Source organism: Osmia bicornis, chromosome 2, assembly GCF_907164935.1.
Source record: "Osmia bicornis bicornis chromosome 2, iOsmBic2.1, whole genome shotgun sequence".
NCBI classification, from domain to species: domain Eukaryota; kingdom Metazoa; phylum Arthropoda; class Insecta; order Hymenoptera; family Megachilidae; genus Osmia; species Osmia bicornis.
This window is the reverse complement of record NC_060217.1, coordinates 13,256,905-13,275,664: the sequence shown is the minus strand read 5'-3', so window position 1 is coordinate 13,275,664 and position 18,760 is coordinate 13,256,905. Positions and strand designations below refer to the sequence as shown.

The 18,760-nt window shown below is 41.6% G+C and overlaps 1 protein-coding gene across 2 annotated transcripts in view; it reads left to right on the top strand.

The window, feature by feature from the left end:
* The first annotated feature begins 809 nt into the window (after positions 1-809).
* Positions 810-18,760, top strand: part of LOC114877164 (dual specificity protein kinase splB) — a 24,448-nt gene continuing 6,497 nt past the window's right edge. For both annotated transcript variants that reach the window (XR_003789512.2, XM_029189391.2), the window contains exons 1-3: positions 810-1,837; positions 3,213-5,259; positions 16,899-17,020. Coding sequence is in view for 1 of the 2 variants with exons in the window: in XM_029189391.2 (XP_029045224.2) it covers positions 3,706-5,259; positions 16,899-17,020 (1,676 nt within the window). In the remaining variant the exon portion in view is untranslated. The remainder of the gene's footprint in view (positions 1,838-3,212; positions 5,260-16,898; positions 17,021-18,760) is intronic.

The window sequence follows — 18,760 nt, the reverse complement described above, 5'->3', positions numbered from 1 at the left end:
CTGTTTATTTATAATTTATTGGAAACAGATTATAAAAAGCATTTGTTGTGGGATTCTTAAAAAGTAAAAGTGAAATAGAAGTAACAGAGTTCTGAATTTGAATTAAGGGTGACAATAATTCATAACGTGCAATTTGAGCATATCAAGTGGTTGAAAATACGAAATAATTCAAAACTACAGCATTGGCATCTCTATAACGGTATGTAGAAATTTAAGTACTTTTCTGAGAAACTGAAAATTGTTGAAAGATAGTGAAAGGTACATATGCTTGTATGCATATGAGAATTCTCACACTTTCATTCCGCGTAGCAAAAAGTAGTTGTTCAGCGACGTAGAGACGAGATCGTGGCAGTAAGGTTAGATTGGAAATTCTCATAAATTATTATGTCTCGTGAAATCGTTGTTTCGTAGATTTTCATTGAACAAATGATACAATTTCACCAATTCCTATTCTCACGGTGTTACTTTCATAGCAGCAACATTATTCTTGTTTGGTAAATTAAACGAGGTGCCATTCATTGTGTATACTATCGAGGAATGTTTTTCCTTTTTTACCATGACGGAATATAAACGTTTCTTTAAGTGAAATTGATGGTCATTTATTGTTCGATAAAGAAGAAAAGAGCTTTTGAATTTTCTGACAGTGTCTTCCTTTATACAGCAAACTTGTCAAGCGTATTATTCAATCCACGTGTTGCGTGTTTCGTTCAAATTGAAAAGCTTAGGGAAGATAATAATAAGATTCCTTATTTAATGTTAGATTACTAATTCATCGAAAAATATTGTTTTTATTGAAATAGAGTATTACATTATTGAAGGAGTTAAATTTGATAGGGGTAAGCTTATTGGATGGGGAATCCCCCGAATGCTACTAGAATGAATAAGAAGGTAGTTAATATGAGTGAGGCAACGTGACGATATTTGACAATGATTATTCCATCGTTATAATTTTTACAACGGTTTGGTAATCCAGGGTTGAAAGACGCACATTCGAAATACGTGCCTCTGCATTCGATTCATTAGCAAGGAAAGATGATGGTGGGGTTAAAGCGAGGAGAGCCTCAGGTGCCGCCGATAGACGGCGTGCGCCGGAGCAGTTCATTTCTGTAATGGCCGCCGTCTGGCGTTGTCGGTGAATCGGTCTCTTTGCATTCTCGCGATACAAACTGCACAACGTTATCGTTTACAAAACTTTAGTGCAAATCAATCCACGTAACGAGAAAGGTGCGGTGTTTGCTCGTGCATTGTGTATGGTGGTAAATAAGGGGTGAATCCGCAACGGACGGTCTGTCGAGAGAATTCAAATCTGATATGCACTGTGTCCTCACTGTTTACTCGACCCATCGACCGTACAGAGTGTGGTAGATCGAAGAATCGTGTTTGACGATAGAAAGAAATACAACTGTGATCGCAGGATGCGATCGAATTTCGGTGATCGATGCTCGGCATTCGAGCATAGCTTCGTCTTCGGACAGTAAACAAAAGTGACAGCGTGTGTGGTGGATGGGGTAGACGGTCATGCCTCCCATTTCGACCGAGCCTGTCGACAGTATTTGACGTGTTGTTCTCCGCGAGCCCGAATTCTCACTCACGTGGTTCAAGGTCTTCTAAAATCATCTTAACGTCACGTTGCCAACAAGGCCCAGCAAAATTTCACGGCACTTTCGCGATCGAATGTCCCACGACTGTTGTCACTGACAGCGAGTTGGAGCCACGCTTTTCCCGGTCATCGGCTCTGTTGTTATACCTTCTTCGTGGACTTTACTCAGGATTAGTGACTGGAAGGATTTAAACGGAAGACTGAAAAACATTGGATACGTTGTTTTCATTTGCGCAGGTACGTTGTTTCGATCTTGTTCCCTCATTCGTTCCCGAGATGCGGTGCATCGAACTTTCCATCACGGTTTCGTGTTTTTCCTTCCCTCTAATGGGAGGACCATTCAACTGTGCCACGGCAAACAAGCACTTTATCTTTTAGAGTAGCAACTTGACGATTGTTTCTTCCGTAGCCGGGTGTCAAGGGTATATCGTTGTTTTATGTAATCCAATAGTCTCGTTTCAAGCTTCAACGGCGGTTCAACGAACTATTGTTTTGACATGCTCTGAGAGAAAATTAACTTAGCCGCCTTTTTGCAACGCGCCATTTTATTGACACTGTAAACAGACACGTTTCTGATATTCAGGTCGCTCGATGATGTTGCTCGTTCAAAACTAGGCCATATGATATACAATCTCGAAGTTCGATAAAAAAAAAAAAAAAGAAAGAAAAATTGTGCTATAATTTCACCCCGTGAAAAACACGGCAGATCGAGGCATCGCGTCGCCAATTAGACACACAGTGAGTCTGGTAATTGCGAGAATGCAGCATATAGTAAATTACAATTCTCGCGTGTGAAAACGGTCATCTGACGCGACCAGTGGAAGAAGTAGCGCTGCTTTGTAAATCAAATGAAAACTTGTAATGTATCACCGCTCGTGTACGTTCAGCCAACGTGCACACATGCATCCGCGTTATTTAACAAATCCGTCCGCATTCCCGGGACCGACAACTTGGCATACGAGCATTGCCCGATACCTGCTGCACGCGTGCCGCCAAAATTCCTAATATTTATATTATTATTAATATTTGCGCCGTGACACCTGCGAATGCTATTATTTCCCACGCATGCTTTTCAGTTTTACTTTTTCTACTTTTTATTTCTACGCAATACGTGTTGCGCTAAAATTGTACTTAAATTTTTTGTTTTCTACAATTATTTATCTAAGACACCTGTAAATGACAAATAGGTATTGTTTCTTTTAAATTAAAGATGTGGAGCCAAATGAAATTGTTCAGCGGTTAAAACGTGTTTTTGGAAAGTTTCCAGATATTGTTCACTACATAATGGGTTGATCACTTTAACACGTTGACCGCCACGTTAAATTCGTCGAAATTTCCGATTGTAATTCTCATTATAACACACGACAGTATCTATTAAACATAGTTCCAAATACTTGATAAGATCACTCGCAATCGGATAAGCGATTAATTCGTTCGATTATATCGTTAGCTAGATACGAGTATTGTAGCAGTGAACGCGTTCGTTTGAAAGGAAATTTCTTAGAAAATGATGAAAAAAATTGTTCGTGCACTAAATTGCACGACCATTATATTTGATGTACTTTACGAAATGATGAATATCTATTTAAATAACGAGTTCCGTGGGACGCAGATTTCTTCCAGGTGAGCCAAAATTTCCTCTAAATTTGAAGGACGAAAAGGAAGAGGAAAGAGAGACAAAGACGGAGAGAGATGTGCCAAGTTTCGTCGTTGCGGATGTTCCGTGTGCTTCCGGGGTTGATCAACGCCGACCGTTTGCCGCACTGCGTCCCCTGCTAGGATCATGTCCTAGTCTGTTGTGATCTACGAATCGTGATTACCACTGCCAACCATAACTCGCGTCGAAGTAAAACGCGACCCTGAGATGCCGAGCTACCGTGTCGAGGACGTCGTAGCTCGTCGTCTAGCGAATCTTCCCGATCGAGGATCGACGATCTCGTTCGTTTGAATCAACGAACGAGAGACAGAGAGAAAAATACGTCAGGTCGCGTCACGTTACGTCCAGCGATAAGACTGATTAATCCGTGTGTAATGCAGGACGAGGAGGCGACGACCTTCCGTCCCGATTTAACCTGCTCAATCTTCCGTTTGCAATAACGGCGAATATGTTCGGCAAGGTGCCACCTTCGAACACACCAGGGCCACCCTGTAGCTGCGACTCGTCCAGCAAGTCCGGTCCAACCACGTGTTTGCCGTGTTTCTCAGTCGACGAGACATCGAGCATGCTGACGGAGGAGAAGTCGAAAGCCTGGAGATCGAAGGACAGCTGCGCCCACGTGGTCTCCGAACCACCCTCCACGGGTATGGAGGAGAAGCAAAAGCTGTGGAGATCGAAGGAGAACGTGGTCTTCGAAGCACCCTGTATCCTCGAGGACAAGTCGAAGAGTAAGAACACTTTGGTGGAAGATAAATCGAGATCATCCTGGAGATTGAAGGAGAACAGTAGCACAGGCCTGTCCGAGGTGTCTTCCCCGGTCGAGGAGAAGTCTAAACCGCGAAAATGCAAGGAAACGTGTTCAGCAACCGAGAGTGTCGACGATAAGAAGTGTTGGAAGTCTAAGGAGAGTATCAGTCCGCTGGAAACCCCCACGGACGACAAGTCCAAGCCTCGCAGAGCCTCCAAAGACTCTAGCAACATCGAGTCGTGTTGTGGTTCGCAAACTGTTCAACCAAATCTGTCCCAATCGTCAACCGCGTTTGTCGAGGCCAACAGCAGATGTTGCAGTACCAAGAACTCTTGCTCGAAATATTCGAAAGAAACTTCTCACGGAAGAAACCACACGGGATTGGTGACGAAGTCGAACTCGGTCGTCCACAAGTGCTCGTCCAACCCCAATTGCCCCAACTTCACGAAATCCCCAGGCTGTTCTGGTGCCAGCAAATCACAGAGGGTACTTTGTTCCACGAGTCTGAGCAGTCTGAACGTTGACCCTGGCTCTAGGGAAGCTTGCAAGCTCTCGAAGAAACACTCTGGCCCGTGCCGCGAGTTCGTGGCGGGCAAAGAGCAACATCTAACAGGTGGAAAGTGCGTATCCAGAGAGGGTCAAAGGAACAGCTCGCAAGCTGGTTGTTTAGCGAGCAAATCATCGAGCAGGTCTTCCGATGCTGCTTATTCAGCTTCGAACGGCAAGAATAGAGCCGTTTCCGAGTCGAGCGACGAGACGGCCGACTCGTCGATCGACTTTTCTGTGATCTCTGTGATTCAATCGACTCCGAGTGAATCTTGTTCGAGATCATCCGCGAAAGGATACGGTGACAAAGACACGGTCGACTCGTCCGCTGCCGGTGGCAACTGCGATAGAAGTTGCAGAGGTGATTTTACCACGTCCACACCGTCGAAAGATTGGATGAAAAACGGAGACGCGTTGCAGCAGAACTGCGTTTCCTGTCTGCCGCAAGACCTACCGACGGAGTTACAGTTTTCGCCAAGGAGTTACAGGGAACGAGAAAAGTGCCGTGATCCGTGGAGACCCACCGAAATGGAAAGCAATATTTGCAATCTGAACGTATGTCCTAGTGATACGTATCAGGATACCGGGACGAAAAGGAGGACAGGTGCTTCCTGCCAGGCGTTGAGGCATGCCGTTGCATCGCTCAATCGATTGGATGACTTTTACATGGAGAAGATTGGTGCTGGATTCTTTTCGGAAGTCTTTAAGGTAAGAACACATTTTTCCCCTTTTTTTTATCATTGTTTTGTGTTAGTAATCGATTAGATAACTAAGCTAGTCTGAAGGTTGTACCTTTTCGAATTTTCGAATTTTCAATTAGTTTCTCGTTCAGTAATTCGTGATCAGGATGCAAACGGTAATTCCACATGTTAATTAGTAGAAAGGGTTTCTTCTTGATATAATAGTTCTTTACGTTTTTCCTACAATTTTTTTTTTTTGTTTTTTAAATACATTATTTATCGCAAGTGTTAACCACGCAATACCGAGGCATGTTATCTTTCTAGATTAGCATCAGAGGAGATTAGATAGGAGTGCGTGCAACTCGCTTCGCATTCTCATAAAATTAATTCCACCTGTAATCATGTGATTACTCGTTAGTAACGAGTAATGTTTTTTCCTCGCTGATTCTTTACTCCGCGAGCAAGTTTCATTCCTAATCCTCGAGTTACAGTCGCGATCATGAATATTGGTATTTTTTAAATATTATTTATTATCCACAAATGAAGCAAGTGCCTTATATTGCTTTATAACTTGATAATATTACATATCAGGACTAAAAATGTGGTAATCTCTGTTATCAAGATCCTCGTTCTTGCAACGTGTATCAATTTTTAATATCTTTATCGAGTAACAAATAGATTTGCAACGATCAGAGGATTATCAAAGTTCTTTTATAGGACTTTACAGTTGTATAATGTGATACGATTTATCAGTTACCCATCGTGTCTCATCGGTGTCGTCAGAAGGCATCGAACTAGTCTGAGAACTTTGATAATAGCATCGTTTCTGATGAGTTATATACGATATAAATAGGTCAACAGGAAATTGAGTACAAGCCCCGGTGACGAAGCCGATTCCTCGGACGTATCGCGAATGTTTCGTTTAAAAATAAATTCCACCACGTTTGCTAGCATTCTAGAGGGCCTTGAGATTTATATCGTAGGTCAAAGTCGTTTCTAAACCCTCCGCGTTCAAGAGTAAACGAAAGCTTCTGCTTTTTCCCCGCAAATCCTTCGAGACGATGCGGAGAGGTCGCGTCCTTGAATCGATGCAAGTTAATTTACGCGAAAGTCGAGTGAAAGTCACGAAAGTCGATCGAAGAAATCGCGAAAATTTCGAAGATGTTTAACACCTTATCGCCTGGGTCGATGCATCCATTACGTTCACTTTTAATACTGCGCTGATAAATTGGAAAACCAATTTGTGAGGGGCATAATTCAATTATTAACACCTTGGCTATCCCATAATATGGGTAATAGAATAGAGATAAGGATAAATTCATTTTCGGAAATCCTGAATTCTTGGCAGCGGTATACGATTAGGTTTATCTGGCTTACGTTTTGGTAAGGTACTTCTGTTGAAGAATTCATCATCCTGCTCGAGCGTCGCGTCGCGTCCATTGCCAAGCGTGAAACAGTCTCTCTTTCAAATCCTGTCGACCCCTCGTTTGTACAGATCAATTATGCACACATTGTTACATTCTAGCAACAAGATGGATCGCTGTCTCGTTCCTGATCGAGACACTTATCGATTATCGTTGCCAGTTAAACAATATGGGAAAGTAATTTTGACGATAATTTTATCAGTTGTTTGATAAATCAATGAAAATAAGATGAGGGTCATCAACGCGGGTAATTATATTTTCTCGGTCAATCAATTAGGGTGAAATAATTAATAGGTCATTATTACGCGTAATGGTCGATATATTGACTATTTTATTTTGTTAATTTATGAGACGATCTGAATGAAACAGAGTTAACCATCGCGATGTCGAATCTGGAAAACTGAAATTAAATGCCCGAGAGAGTTTCTCGAAACTTTGTTAGCTCGAGAGAACTAATGATTCGAAATGTTCATGGAGACAGGTAGGGAGAGGTGAAATTTTTCACTGGCGCGAAGTACAAGGGAAAGGCATTTCAGGTAACTGGACGTAACGTAAAAGGAGGAATGGGAACTCGTCCCTTGTCTTTCGCGAAAGATTCACTCGTTAATCATAATTATGTCTTGGCTGTGGTTTTAACGCTCGGACGAAGAATCGTGCCTTAGGGATACTCGGTGTTTACTTGTATTAAACTGGATTACTTTTTCTTATCATCTGATCAGTAATATCAGTTCATGTGTCGTTTGAAATTTCTCCCCGAACGTGGATTCCGTTTTCTCGCGGTGACTCTCAGAAATTGAACGACGAAACAGAGGCAACCATGGCCAAGGAAAAAGGAAAAGAGCCGTGAAAGCGCAGGGGGGTGAGAGAGAAATGAAAAGATACGGCTGATCTATTTTTGCGTTCGGTTCAACTTCGATTCTTGTCTCGCCAACCTCTGAATCTGAGATTTTCAGCCGAACTGCAGTCTCGAAACGAAACCTTACAATTGTCATTGTGTACTCGTGATTATCGCGAGGAATTTTCTTGCTCATCGTTGTTGAACCAACCAGATAAACGTCGTCGAGGCTGATTAAACGTGTCGCAAGATTCTTCGGAAGTGGTTCACAAACGCCGCTTGCAAAACCATTGTTTTATAGTTGCCAGTCCTTGATTGAACAAACACTAATGATGCGGCAAAATTTAAACTGTAATTAAAATTATATTTCTGTCCCTGTACAAAAGAGCAATTAAGTATGTATAATCGTCGTAAACGAAGGCCTTCAAAAACAAGGAATGTTTTGTCCGTGTTATTATTTTCTTCAGTGTTAGGTATAACAATACGAAGAAAAATACCGAAGAATTTCTGAAACGAGTTGATACTTGCATTATCTTAATCACCACATGAATGTTTCATAAAGTGTATTTTATTTTCTCGTTTTTATCAACTAGTATATTTTTAGTGCAAGAAGTCGTTCTCGTAAAAAAGCTGATATCCAAGTGACAAGGTTGTCAGAAGGCAAACATTTGTATAAAAATTTGAAATTTATCTTGATTTAACAAAAATATTTAATTCGTTACACGGAGAAAATTAATAAGGAACGTTGTGGTCGGTTCTCTTCTCTAGCCTAGACGCTTTCCTTATTTCTAATTCCGTCGACGGAATGAAATGAAATTGACCGAGACGAGCGCGTTGCTCGCGAAACTTATTTGAATTTTACGTAACCTGCTAATTATACGGCCGTGTTCGTTGGAATTCTCCTTCAGAAACACCTTTCTGATTTCCAAGACGCTTTATCAGAGGTTTCGATCGACGACCGTTTTGAATTTTAATCACACCGTTCTTTTCCTTTTTTCCTGGCTTAATTTCCCGCTTGAATGTCATGGCAGCCTAAGGAAATTTAATCGCTATAAATTTCTCTATTCCATAAATACTGTATCTGTACTGCCCTCTTTAGTTGAAATGTTCCATCTGAAGCGTGTAATTAATTGCTGCATTAATAATACATATACCTATATATTGCAAGAAATCGTATAGGCTGTTATGAAACAATAACAAAATTTTTCAAATTAGCACACCCTTATTTCGTATTTTTCACATATGTGCGAAATGGTTATAGTAAATCGAACAAAGAGACCGGTTTTATTACCGATATAAATCATGGTGTCCTTGCAAGCGCATCGCATCGGTTCGAACGGAATGCAATTATTATAGTTGCAGTAATTCGTACGTGCGTTTATGCTCGCGGATATCGTTGCGGTGAAAATGTCGTAAATTATCTGTAATGACAGTTAGTATTATTATATATGCAGGTATTGAAATAAGGTCGTTTCACCGAGTGTCCTTTCGGTCAAAGCCGATTTCCTTTAGCGTTTTCTCTCTTGTAAACAAACGAAAAATCTTTAAATAATTCTATGGAGTAAAAAAAAAAAAAAGAGCAGCAAGATAGGAAATTTAAATGAATTCTATATGGAATCATTTATTTCTTCCGTGGTTGGTTCAACTCGAAAACGATGACCCACTTGAAAATTTCACCCAAGAAATACTGAATCCAATTATTTGCTGATGTACAGTTTCCCAGAGAATTTCATTCCAGGTTGGAATGCAGTCGAACCGAAACGCACGTGAAACGCAAGGATTCGCAGATGCCTCGGAGAAAGTTCACGTAGTTGGTGTTTATGTAGGTGCTTTGACATCGCTCGATGAGTTGCAAACGACTCTAGTTGCTAGCAAATTCAAAGTAACGTTATTCAAATTGACTTGATTGGCTTCGATTGAATCGAACTACAGCTACTTTATAGATCTATTTGAAATCGATGTGTATACTTTAGAAAGTTGATATTTTTTTTTTCGTTAAATTATCTGCAAATTCTTCCCATAAGTTTTCTAAAGGTTCGCCACGTGTTCGTAGGTTGAACGATTGAAGCGGTGTAGAGACTGTGAAATTAGGTAATTTAACCCTTTGAGGATGATTAGGTGATGCGCGTGTAAATAACACCATCGGAAAAGATCAACGATGGTCTAAAAAAATCATCAGAAATGTATAATTTATGAATGAAGATGTTAGACTTCGTGAAAGTCAGTGAATAAATGAATAAAAACTGGTTCTTTCAAGGGAAGTAAACAAGCCGTTACATTCCGATTCTCTTATCAGAAATTATCAATCAACTCTCGGTTAACATTGAAACCGTTTCGATTGCCGCGCCAATTGAAATAACAGAAAAGCATTGTTCTCGGGGCACCACGTAAAATCGTATCGTATATGTTTTGCTCGTCATAATTAATAACGCTTGCGTCGTTACGTTACGCTAATCGATCCTTAATGGCGCGGCTCGCGATATTAATACGCTATGTGATATAATTGCCGCGTAACTCGTGCACCAATTGAGCAAACTTTGAGTCCGTGTATCGATCAAAGGGAAGCGTGTTGTTTGTTTTAAAAATAACATTGTTTCAGCGAATACCATGAGATATACTATACACATCACCGTTATATCTTCAGCAATTGGAATTATTTTTTATTTAAAAAAAGGAACCTAAAGAGGAATATAAAAAAGAATAGTTGATAAGTAGAGTTATTGGAAAGTCGGCCAGGCGTGGATTACATAGGTGGTAGTAAATAGAGAGGAAGGTACGATCGATCGCGAGGGATGAAGAGGTGAAAAGTTGTAACGTCGCGACGTTAGACGCGGTGGGTGGTAGCGCGAAAGACCTTCGTAAGGCCGTAGCTGGTGAACGATCTGTCGGAAGTTCCGTCGGCCTCGTAGGATACAGAAAACAACGACCTTGGCTCGGCTCTGAGGTGAAGAAGCACACCATGCGAGCATTTCCTTCCTCCGGGCAACTAAGAATGCTCGAAGCGGCCGAGAAAGCCGGTCACGCAGTGTTGGCCATGGAGTACGAACACTCTCTAATGAGCCTTCTGTTACGGCTTCTCGTTCCTCGCTCAATTTCGTTCTACGATCGATTCATTAGCCGAGGCGATACGTGTATACGTACGTATCTTTCGTAACATCCTCATTCTTATTTCAGTAGGTTCAAAGGACCGATAAAAGTTCGTTTCATCGGAATTAATTGGGGTTGCATTGTTTGGAGAAAAGTCCTAAAGCGAGTCCTATATTTGATAAAACATCCTGTAAGCGGGCTTCGTAACGCGTTTCGCTCATTCCCGATCCCTCGTTCGAAGAATCCTCTCTCTTTCCGCGGAAATCGGCGGAAATTCGCGCGAAACAGCGCGTTTCGAAAGTGATGGAGTTTCTTCACGATCGCCGATTACGGGGAAGGGAGCGTTGCTGGAGGTTGTTCGGTAACGCTTCCCTCTCGAATCTGAATTTCCATCGAGAAACAATCGGACGTAATAAAGTTGAAAATTAATTGTGCGTACAGTCGAGTTTCTACTGTATTTAAATTGAACGTGTCTGGTGAAAAGTTTCATCGATCGATTAGTTAGAGAAATCTAGGATCTGGAGTGTCATATCGAATCTCTTCATTTTCTCGGGCACACTTTCGTATCAAAGTTAATTGGCAGAGAATTTCCATATCCCGTGGGCGGTGAACTTTTATTCCGGCAACTTTTACTCGACCAGGTGTAAAAGCGAAACCAGAATTCGATCGATAAAAGAAAAAAAGGAACACTGGATGGCCTGGATAGTGAACGCGTTAGAATTTTTTTCATTTTGTCGCTAGATAAGCCTGTTTCCATTTGGGTGAAAAGGGAAACTCCATTTTATAGCGATAAAGCGACTAACGAGACTAATTGAAACGCGAGCGTAAAATGTGCAGCTGGTGATACCAGTGGAAAGAGAACGACGAGAAAATGAGTTTAAAATGAATCTGCGTATAGGACTTTCTTCTTGTGAAAATTAATTCGTCTGCACGTGGTACTACGAATGATTTTATCAAAGGTCAGAGTAACACGATCGAGTGTAGAGGGTGTAAGAAACCTTAGAGGACTCGAAAATACGCTTAATCAGCTAACTCCGAACGCTTTCGTTGTTAGTAAAATGAAACGACGAATACATATACTTCCTTTTACAAACGAAGCTCGTACAGAGAAAACGAGAGGAGAGACGAAAACGTTCTCGGGGAGAAACTTTCGGCTAAAAAGCGATCGAAAAAATATTAATATAGAAACTCTTGCAGAGAAAGCGTGCATAGGATGGCAGGCGAAAAGAAATTTATCGATCATCAGAGAAATCCTCACCGTGAAAATGATGTGTCGTTTCCTTTGACTTTTCCTCGAACCAGTTGTACTCGCGATAACTCGTAATCGACGCTGTTGATTGATCATCATACAGTTCGGTACGAAAGCTGAATACGTCTTGGTGCCGAAGGTAAAGAAGAGAAAAAAACCTGTGAACTTGTAAAGCCTTTCAAGGCACGGCCTTCGAGGAACGTTCTTAATTGGTAAATCGCTCTTAATAGAACCGTGGCTTTCTTTGAAGCGAGTTAAAACGAATCGGTCTGTTGATTTTGTTCGAATCATGCTGACTGCCATGTGAAACTTAAGCTTCAGGGAAAACCTTTGAAACTGGGTCGAAAAACCGTACGCGCTTAATTATAGAGGGTTTTAAAAAGGGATTTGGTCAAACTTTGCGAGTGTGAAATAATTCCTCTTTTTCCTATATCATTATTTTCCCTAGGAATTTATTTTCATCACTGCCTCTAAGCTCTGCTCAGTGAGCAATTAAGGACCAAAGGGCACATGTTATTCAAGCCCTATCTATCATAGTTCATAGAGAATAATCGAAAGTGTTATTGGCATGATAAAAATAACGAGGATGCAGCGAACCTGTATGGGATCATAGAGAATGACGATACACGTGGACGAACCCTCTGCTCTCGCAATTGACTTTTGCTGAAACCTCGTCTCGCGCATCGCTGACGTAAACTTTGAACTTTCAAAAGCCCACACTCGACTCCCTGTTTTAATTGGTGCGTGGATTTTAATTATACCTACTCGGGCATTCCGTGATTTTCTTCGTTATTCCGTTTGCTGTCTGCAGAGCGTGAAAGTTGACAAATCGTTACCTGTTTCAACAGAGAGAGAGAGATTCTGCTTAAAAAACGCGCCGAATTCCTGTCGAATTCGATATTACAATGTTTCCAGTTATTTCGTTAAAGTAATTAAAGAGAAGAAGCTTTGATTGCGCGAAACATTTACGATGTTGGAATTTATTTTTAATTCGCGCTTGATAATTGGACCGATTAAGAGGTTGCAAAAATAACCAACGCTGTTACATCGCTCATTTCTCGTTCCCGCGAATGATCTGGTCCAGTTACAAATAGATACGGTTGACCTTTCCTGGTCTCTCGCTTTACAACTCGTCGGTTTGAATAAAACCAGGCTTGTAAAGTCTACGGTTGCCCTTTAATTGCCGTGACGGCCTTAATTGCTTTGTAAACCCGCGATCCGGCTTTGGGTTATCTTATCGGGGAACCGATTTCATCGCGAGACTTATTAAATCGGACGAACAATTAGGACGTTAAGCGCGAAATCATTGACTCCTTTTGCCCTCCCGTTAGCCGCGTCAAAAGAAGAGGGTACATATCTCGTTGAAATCGTTCTTTCTTCTTCGACAGAAGCGTTAATGGAGCTCTGTGCCATTTGATAGAGACCGTACAGAGAGCAGCTTTTTCCCTCGACAGCCTTTGAATCGGCGAAATCTTACCCACCCCTTCTATTCTACCCTTTAATCTTTAGACTTTCTATTTTTTTCTTTTGAAACGCGAGGTTCAGTGAACTCTGTGCGAAACAGGGACTCGGTAAACTCGCTGCTTACGCCGTGCTTCTCTGTAGATACCGAGGAATCCGTCCGGAAGGTCGGCGACGCACGGTACCCAGCTCTTGTTTCGTTCAAAGAAATTTCTTCTTCTTCTTCTCAATAGACATCAAGGTAGAAAAGATGAAAATCAGGTCAGTAGGAAATCGATTGATCGATCGGTTCAGCTTGTATCGCGAATAATACGAAAAATCGAAAGGTGAACGGAAGAGCAGAAATCTGATTTGCTGTTCAAAGGTTCACCGTTCACGGTGTCGGAGCGTGTGGAAAGGCTGAAGGCATTAATCACTCGCGATACAATATAATCACCGCGTGCTTTCTCCGCGCACGTCCGCTAACAATGTGCTCGAATGCGTGGAGAACACGCAAGGACGATTCCACGCAGACAGTGAGAATTATTTAAATGAATCAGTCGTTCCTAATTATTTGCCATCCTACGACTTTCGCAGAGCTTGAAAGACAAGTGTTTTACCTCGAGCTCGCTCTCGGCCAACGGGTGAAAACTGCTTGGCATAATTTCGTTTTTTCTCGGCCAGAGAGACGAAGATGTTTGGAGAATTCAATGCATCGTCTGTTTGCCAAAGTACGACACGAGTTGACGGAGTGAAGAGCTCCTTAAATCATGCTTTGTAACGAAACTCGTAACTTTGTTGTTCTCCTAGGACTTATATAACCCGCGGTAAAGATTACGTTTTCAGGTAATCTAAATTCGTTCTAAATTTGTCTTAAATGTTATCAAGAGCCAGGTATCTTCGCTTGGCCCAGTTTCGTCTAAATTTTCATTCTGAAATGTATAAAAAGATTTTACGGTATTTTCTCAATGTGTTGTACGACTCTTTTAGAGTAGAACCGATTCATTTCAATTTTCAGTTTCTGCTACTGAAAATAGATTTAACAAGGCTTGACGTGTTCGAAAAAGCCGTTGGCGTGGACTACGTAAACTGGCGCTTGGCTTATCCGACGTCGTGTTGTAATATATTCACGAATTAAAACAGTAACGTGTAATCAGTAGAGTGTGACAGAAACGGTGAAGGGAATAAGGAGAAGGAGAAGTAGAAGCATAAAACTTGCACTAAAATTGAGAAACGTGGATATTAATTTGCTTCCGCTATAAACCACTTCCTTTTCGAGGATTTTTAACCAGTTCAAGCTACATTTCGTATTCGTACCGGTAACACGTGAACTACCTGCGAATTGTGCAAAATGTATTCGCAAGCAACTGGAACTAAAAAAAGACGTTTTGATTTCGTAACGTACCTTGAGAATTGATTCGACACGAGTTTTCTAACTAGGATAATAGGCATTAAAGACTGCTTTTTGTAAATGTTCTAAGCAAATTATTTCGATTTCTCTATAATTTATTTCACATAAGATTCCAACGTTGTAGAATTTTGCAATATTTTAATATCTACTCACAGTCGGAAATGGGTCCTTCGATATAGACGATTGCCAATTAAAAAATACGGGTCAAGTATTTTTCCGAGTTTTATTTCGTATCAGAGTTTCATCGCAGTCGGAAGTGGTCATTGGGAAAACAACCCTAGTACTCTCCATTAAATGGATTAAAAGAAAGGGGATAGGGGGTGGAACGCGTTCGATGGATTCGTTCAAAGTGCAACAGTCCCATTTTTTTACGACGACAAACGAGAACTGCTGATCGAGTTAGCATCACTTTCTCCTTTCCTTCTTTTTTATTTTTTTTTTCACGAAACGCTCGATTTGCAAGCGCTCTGTTTACCCGTCGACTCCGACGCGTATTCGTCATCGCTTGGCCAAGCTCCAACTAAGCCAGCCACTGCCAAGGAATCCTGGCCAAATTCCCTTTGGATATTCTCGACTTTTTAACCCGTGGAATTTCCACCTCGCTACAACCCACGTCTTCCTTTTCCCTTGTTCGAATTTCTCCCTACTTTTCCATCTTGCTAAATGAAAGTTAAGATTCTACCCTTAACGAGACACCCTCTGCGATTTCGAATAAAAGGCACGTCCGAGTCTTAACAAGGAAATGCCTGTTTATCTTGAGCGTGTTATGAACGATACATCGAATGTTCGCAGTTAATTTAGAGGCTCGCTCATGAATTTATTCATTTATTCGGTTATTCACGGATACGAACCGTTCGATTCACACGAGGCAATAAAACGATCCCGACGAGAGTGTGCGTGCCGGATAGATAATGAAAAGAGTGAAAGAACATGAAAGTAAAAGTTTCTATGAAGAAATTTTCAACAACGCTAGGAGCGTCATTAACGAAGATCAAACTCTGCATATCTTACCTACTAATTATTAGAATGTTGAATTCTGAAATATACCACAGATTATGTTTTTTTACAGCAAATAAAAAAATTCAATCGACGATGTTATCCGTAACGAATCGTTTCGAGTACGGTGGTTTTCATTTTTAATTTTCAGCGAGTTGCTCGCGTAACGGTACGGTCGCGTCCCATCGTCTCGCACTTTTACGAATTCTCGGCCGACCGTGCGCTTCCGTAACTCGTAGAACACGCTCGTTGCATCTGCAACGGCGTGAAGCTCGTACCGTTACCGAAACATTTAGGATTCTCGCGAGAACTGGCCCGATCCAGGACGAACGAGAAAAGCAGAGCGGCATAACGCGTCCTATAATTAAAATTAGACAAGCTGAAATATCGTCGAGTTCCTGTTTCGAAAGCGCTCGGCGGTTTGAAAGGGTTCGTTGGAATAGGTATGCACCCGGGGAGTCTGAAAGGACGTTCGCGTACGCGATTGTGTCGCGAATTAATACGTTCCTGTTTCGTGAGAATCGAGGCTTGTTCTCTCACGCGTCTTTCGAGCTGTGAAAACGTGAAACGTTCAGATATCGTCGTACGATCGAAACAACCAAACAGGATGATGTCTCGCGTCATCATTCACGGGAACACTTAATTACGCTGTAATTTGCATTCAGATAAGCTTCCCGATGTAGAAACGCTTGGTAGCGATAGTAACGCGAGAAAGTCTCATCTGAAAACGCTCGTTCGAGCTTTCGAACAATCATTAATTCAACTTGATTATGCCTGGACGAAAAGGCTGATCTTTTTGCTAGACAATTTCAACGTTGTACTCCAGTCGGTTTCTTCTTCCACTCGGACATCCGACTTTCTAAACTGATTTTTACAATAAGGATATTCTAGGTCGTTTCAGAATAAGTATGTTTCAGAGGACATCAGAGATGTGTTCCTTTTTTACTTTTATTTACCACTTATAGATGAAATGGATAGGATCTATCAATTTGTATTTGCTTAGAAAGTCTAACAGGATCGCAAAGTAGCATTTGCGCTATATAATTTTGAAAATTGAGGTCTAATAAAAATAACTAGTACATCAATGTTTCATTAATATGTCGTATGATAACTCGAGGGCATTGGTCCAATAATCGTAGAAATTGCGGGAATCGAATATGTAGCGGTTCGCGGCTGAACAGCGTGGAAAATTGTCGTTTCAACATCTGGTGTTTCTATTTTCTAGGTTACACATAAAGTGACGAGTCAGGTGATGGTCCTGAAGATGAACCAGCTGCCTGCGAACAGGCCGAACATGTTGAAGGAGGTTCAATTGATGAACAAGCTCAGCCATCCGAACATATTGAGGTGAGTTTAAGACGAATTCCAAGCCTGTAATTTTATTGCCACTACCTTGAGGCGCGATCAATTTTGACACAGGTGAAATCCGAGAAACAATAACTTATAATAGCGTACGTACCGCGATTTCTTCGTCTCCAGCCTCGAATCTACCAATCTAATTCTAATTAAATCGAACCTCGAAACGGTCCATCGAGCGTGCTTTCAGTCACGTGTGTGGATCGTTCTTGTGTCGTCGACTTTTCATTTAAAAGCAGAACAGTCGTTGTCACAGGGATCGTGGATGAAAATAGAAACTGGCTCAATAATACATCGAGAGATGGAAGCGAGTGGAAGCAATCTAGGGCTGAAAGTTTTTTTTTTATTGTCTTCTGTCGACCGGATCGAATTCATCCGCGAATAAATGCATGTAGGCAGCAGGTATTTTCGAATATATTGGCTTTCGTATCGGTGATAGGTGGACAGAGTCGATTGGATGGTTTAATAAACGAACCCCTTTTCCCAAGGATACGATAGAAAATGTCGATTATTTCATTAACTTTCAGCTGCAAGCATTGGAAATCGATTGTTGATGTTGAAATTTGGAGTATTCGAGGAGAGAGAAGTTTGAGAAGTCATAGCAAGATGTTGCTAGGGATGATCTACTAGAGCGGTTTCTTGCTCTTCGCTTACGGTATTCTCGGTTGTCGCAACCGGTTGCTCGTCGAGCTAATGCCAAAAGTCGTATCGCGGTTTGCAACGTTACGAGTTATGACATAATGGCAACGTGCAGCGTCGCGACGATCCACGGTAGCTAGACACCGATGCTGCCTGCTGCTGCATCCGCAGCGACAACGCATTCCAACGATATAAACGGCTTGGCCCAGATTCGGCTGTGTGTGTTTATCCCGCGTGGCCAGCGGATCTTATTTCTGGCATTTCTCTCGTTGAAGGCTGCGAAAACCGCGGACACTCGGGACGCGTCTCTTTCGCGATCGAATGAGTCAGATGGTCCGAAGAAAAAGAAACAGGATATCGTCATCTGTTATGCCTGTGGAATAAAGCCAATTGTGACCGATGAATTTCGTAATTGTTGGAACAATAGACCATGCCAGGTGTATCTACTTCCTTTCGGTAGAGATCAATGAATGGGACTGATTGATACACCGAGAATACCAAAGATATTGTTTGTCAATGTGAAAATTCTTTTGTTTCTTATCTGCAGGAACGAATCCTGATAAGAATACAAGCGGGTGCAACGCGATCATGCGAATCGAGTCGCGTAGATGGTCTCACGATGCTGTAAACGGTGTTGTAAAATTTTCATTCTCGTATCAAGGATATTACGATAACCAGCGATAAGGGTAAATTGGCCGGCAATTCATCGGCGAAGACATTAAGGTCTTGGGATTATTCACTTCCGCTCGTTGGTGCGATTAATTCGATACAGCTCGTAACATTCTGAGAATTTTTTTCCAACTAATAAAATCTAAAAGTTTCCATTCGGAATTGTGGTAGAAAGAAATTAGTAGTTAGGCGAGGTATAAACTTTTAAAAGACAGGGTATTGAATGCCCATCGCCAGTTACGACCTTTAGAGGAAAAGATGAGTAACGACAGAAACAACTCATTGGTTCGTGCGTTGATTGGCAAAGAGAATCGTTCGCGACTTGCTTGGCAATTAAACCTCGTCGAGCAGAAAAGTTTCACCTTCTTCTCTGGTCTTTGCTTCCTTATGGAAGTACGAACGAAGGTGGCAGCACTCGATGAA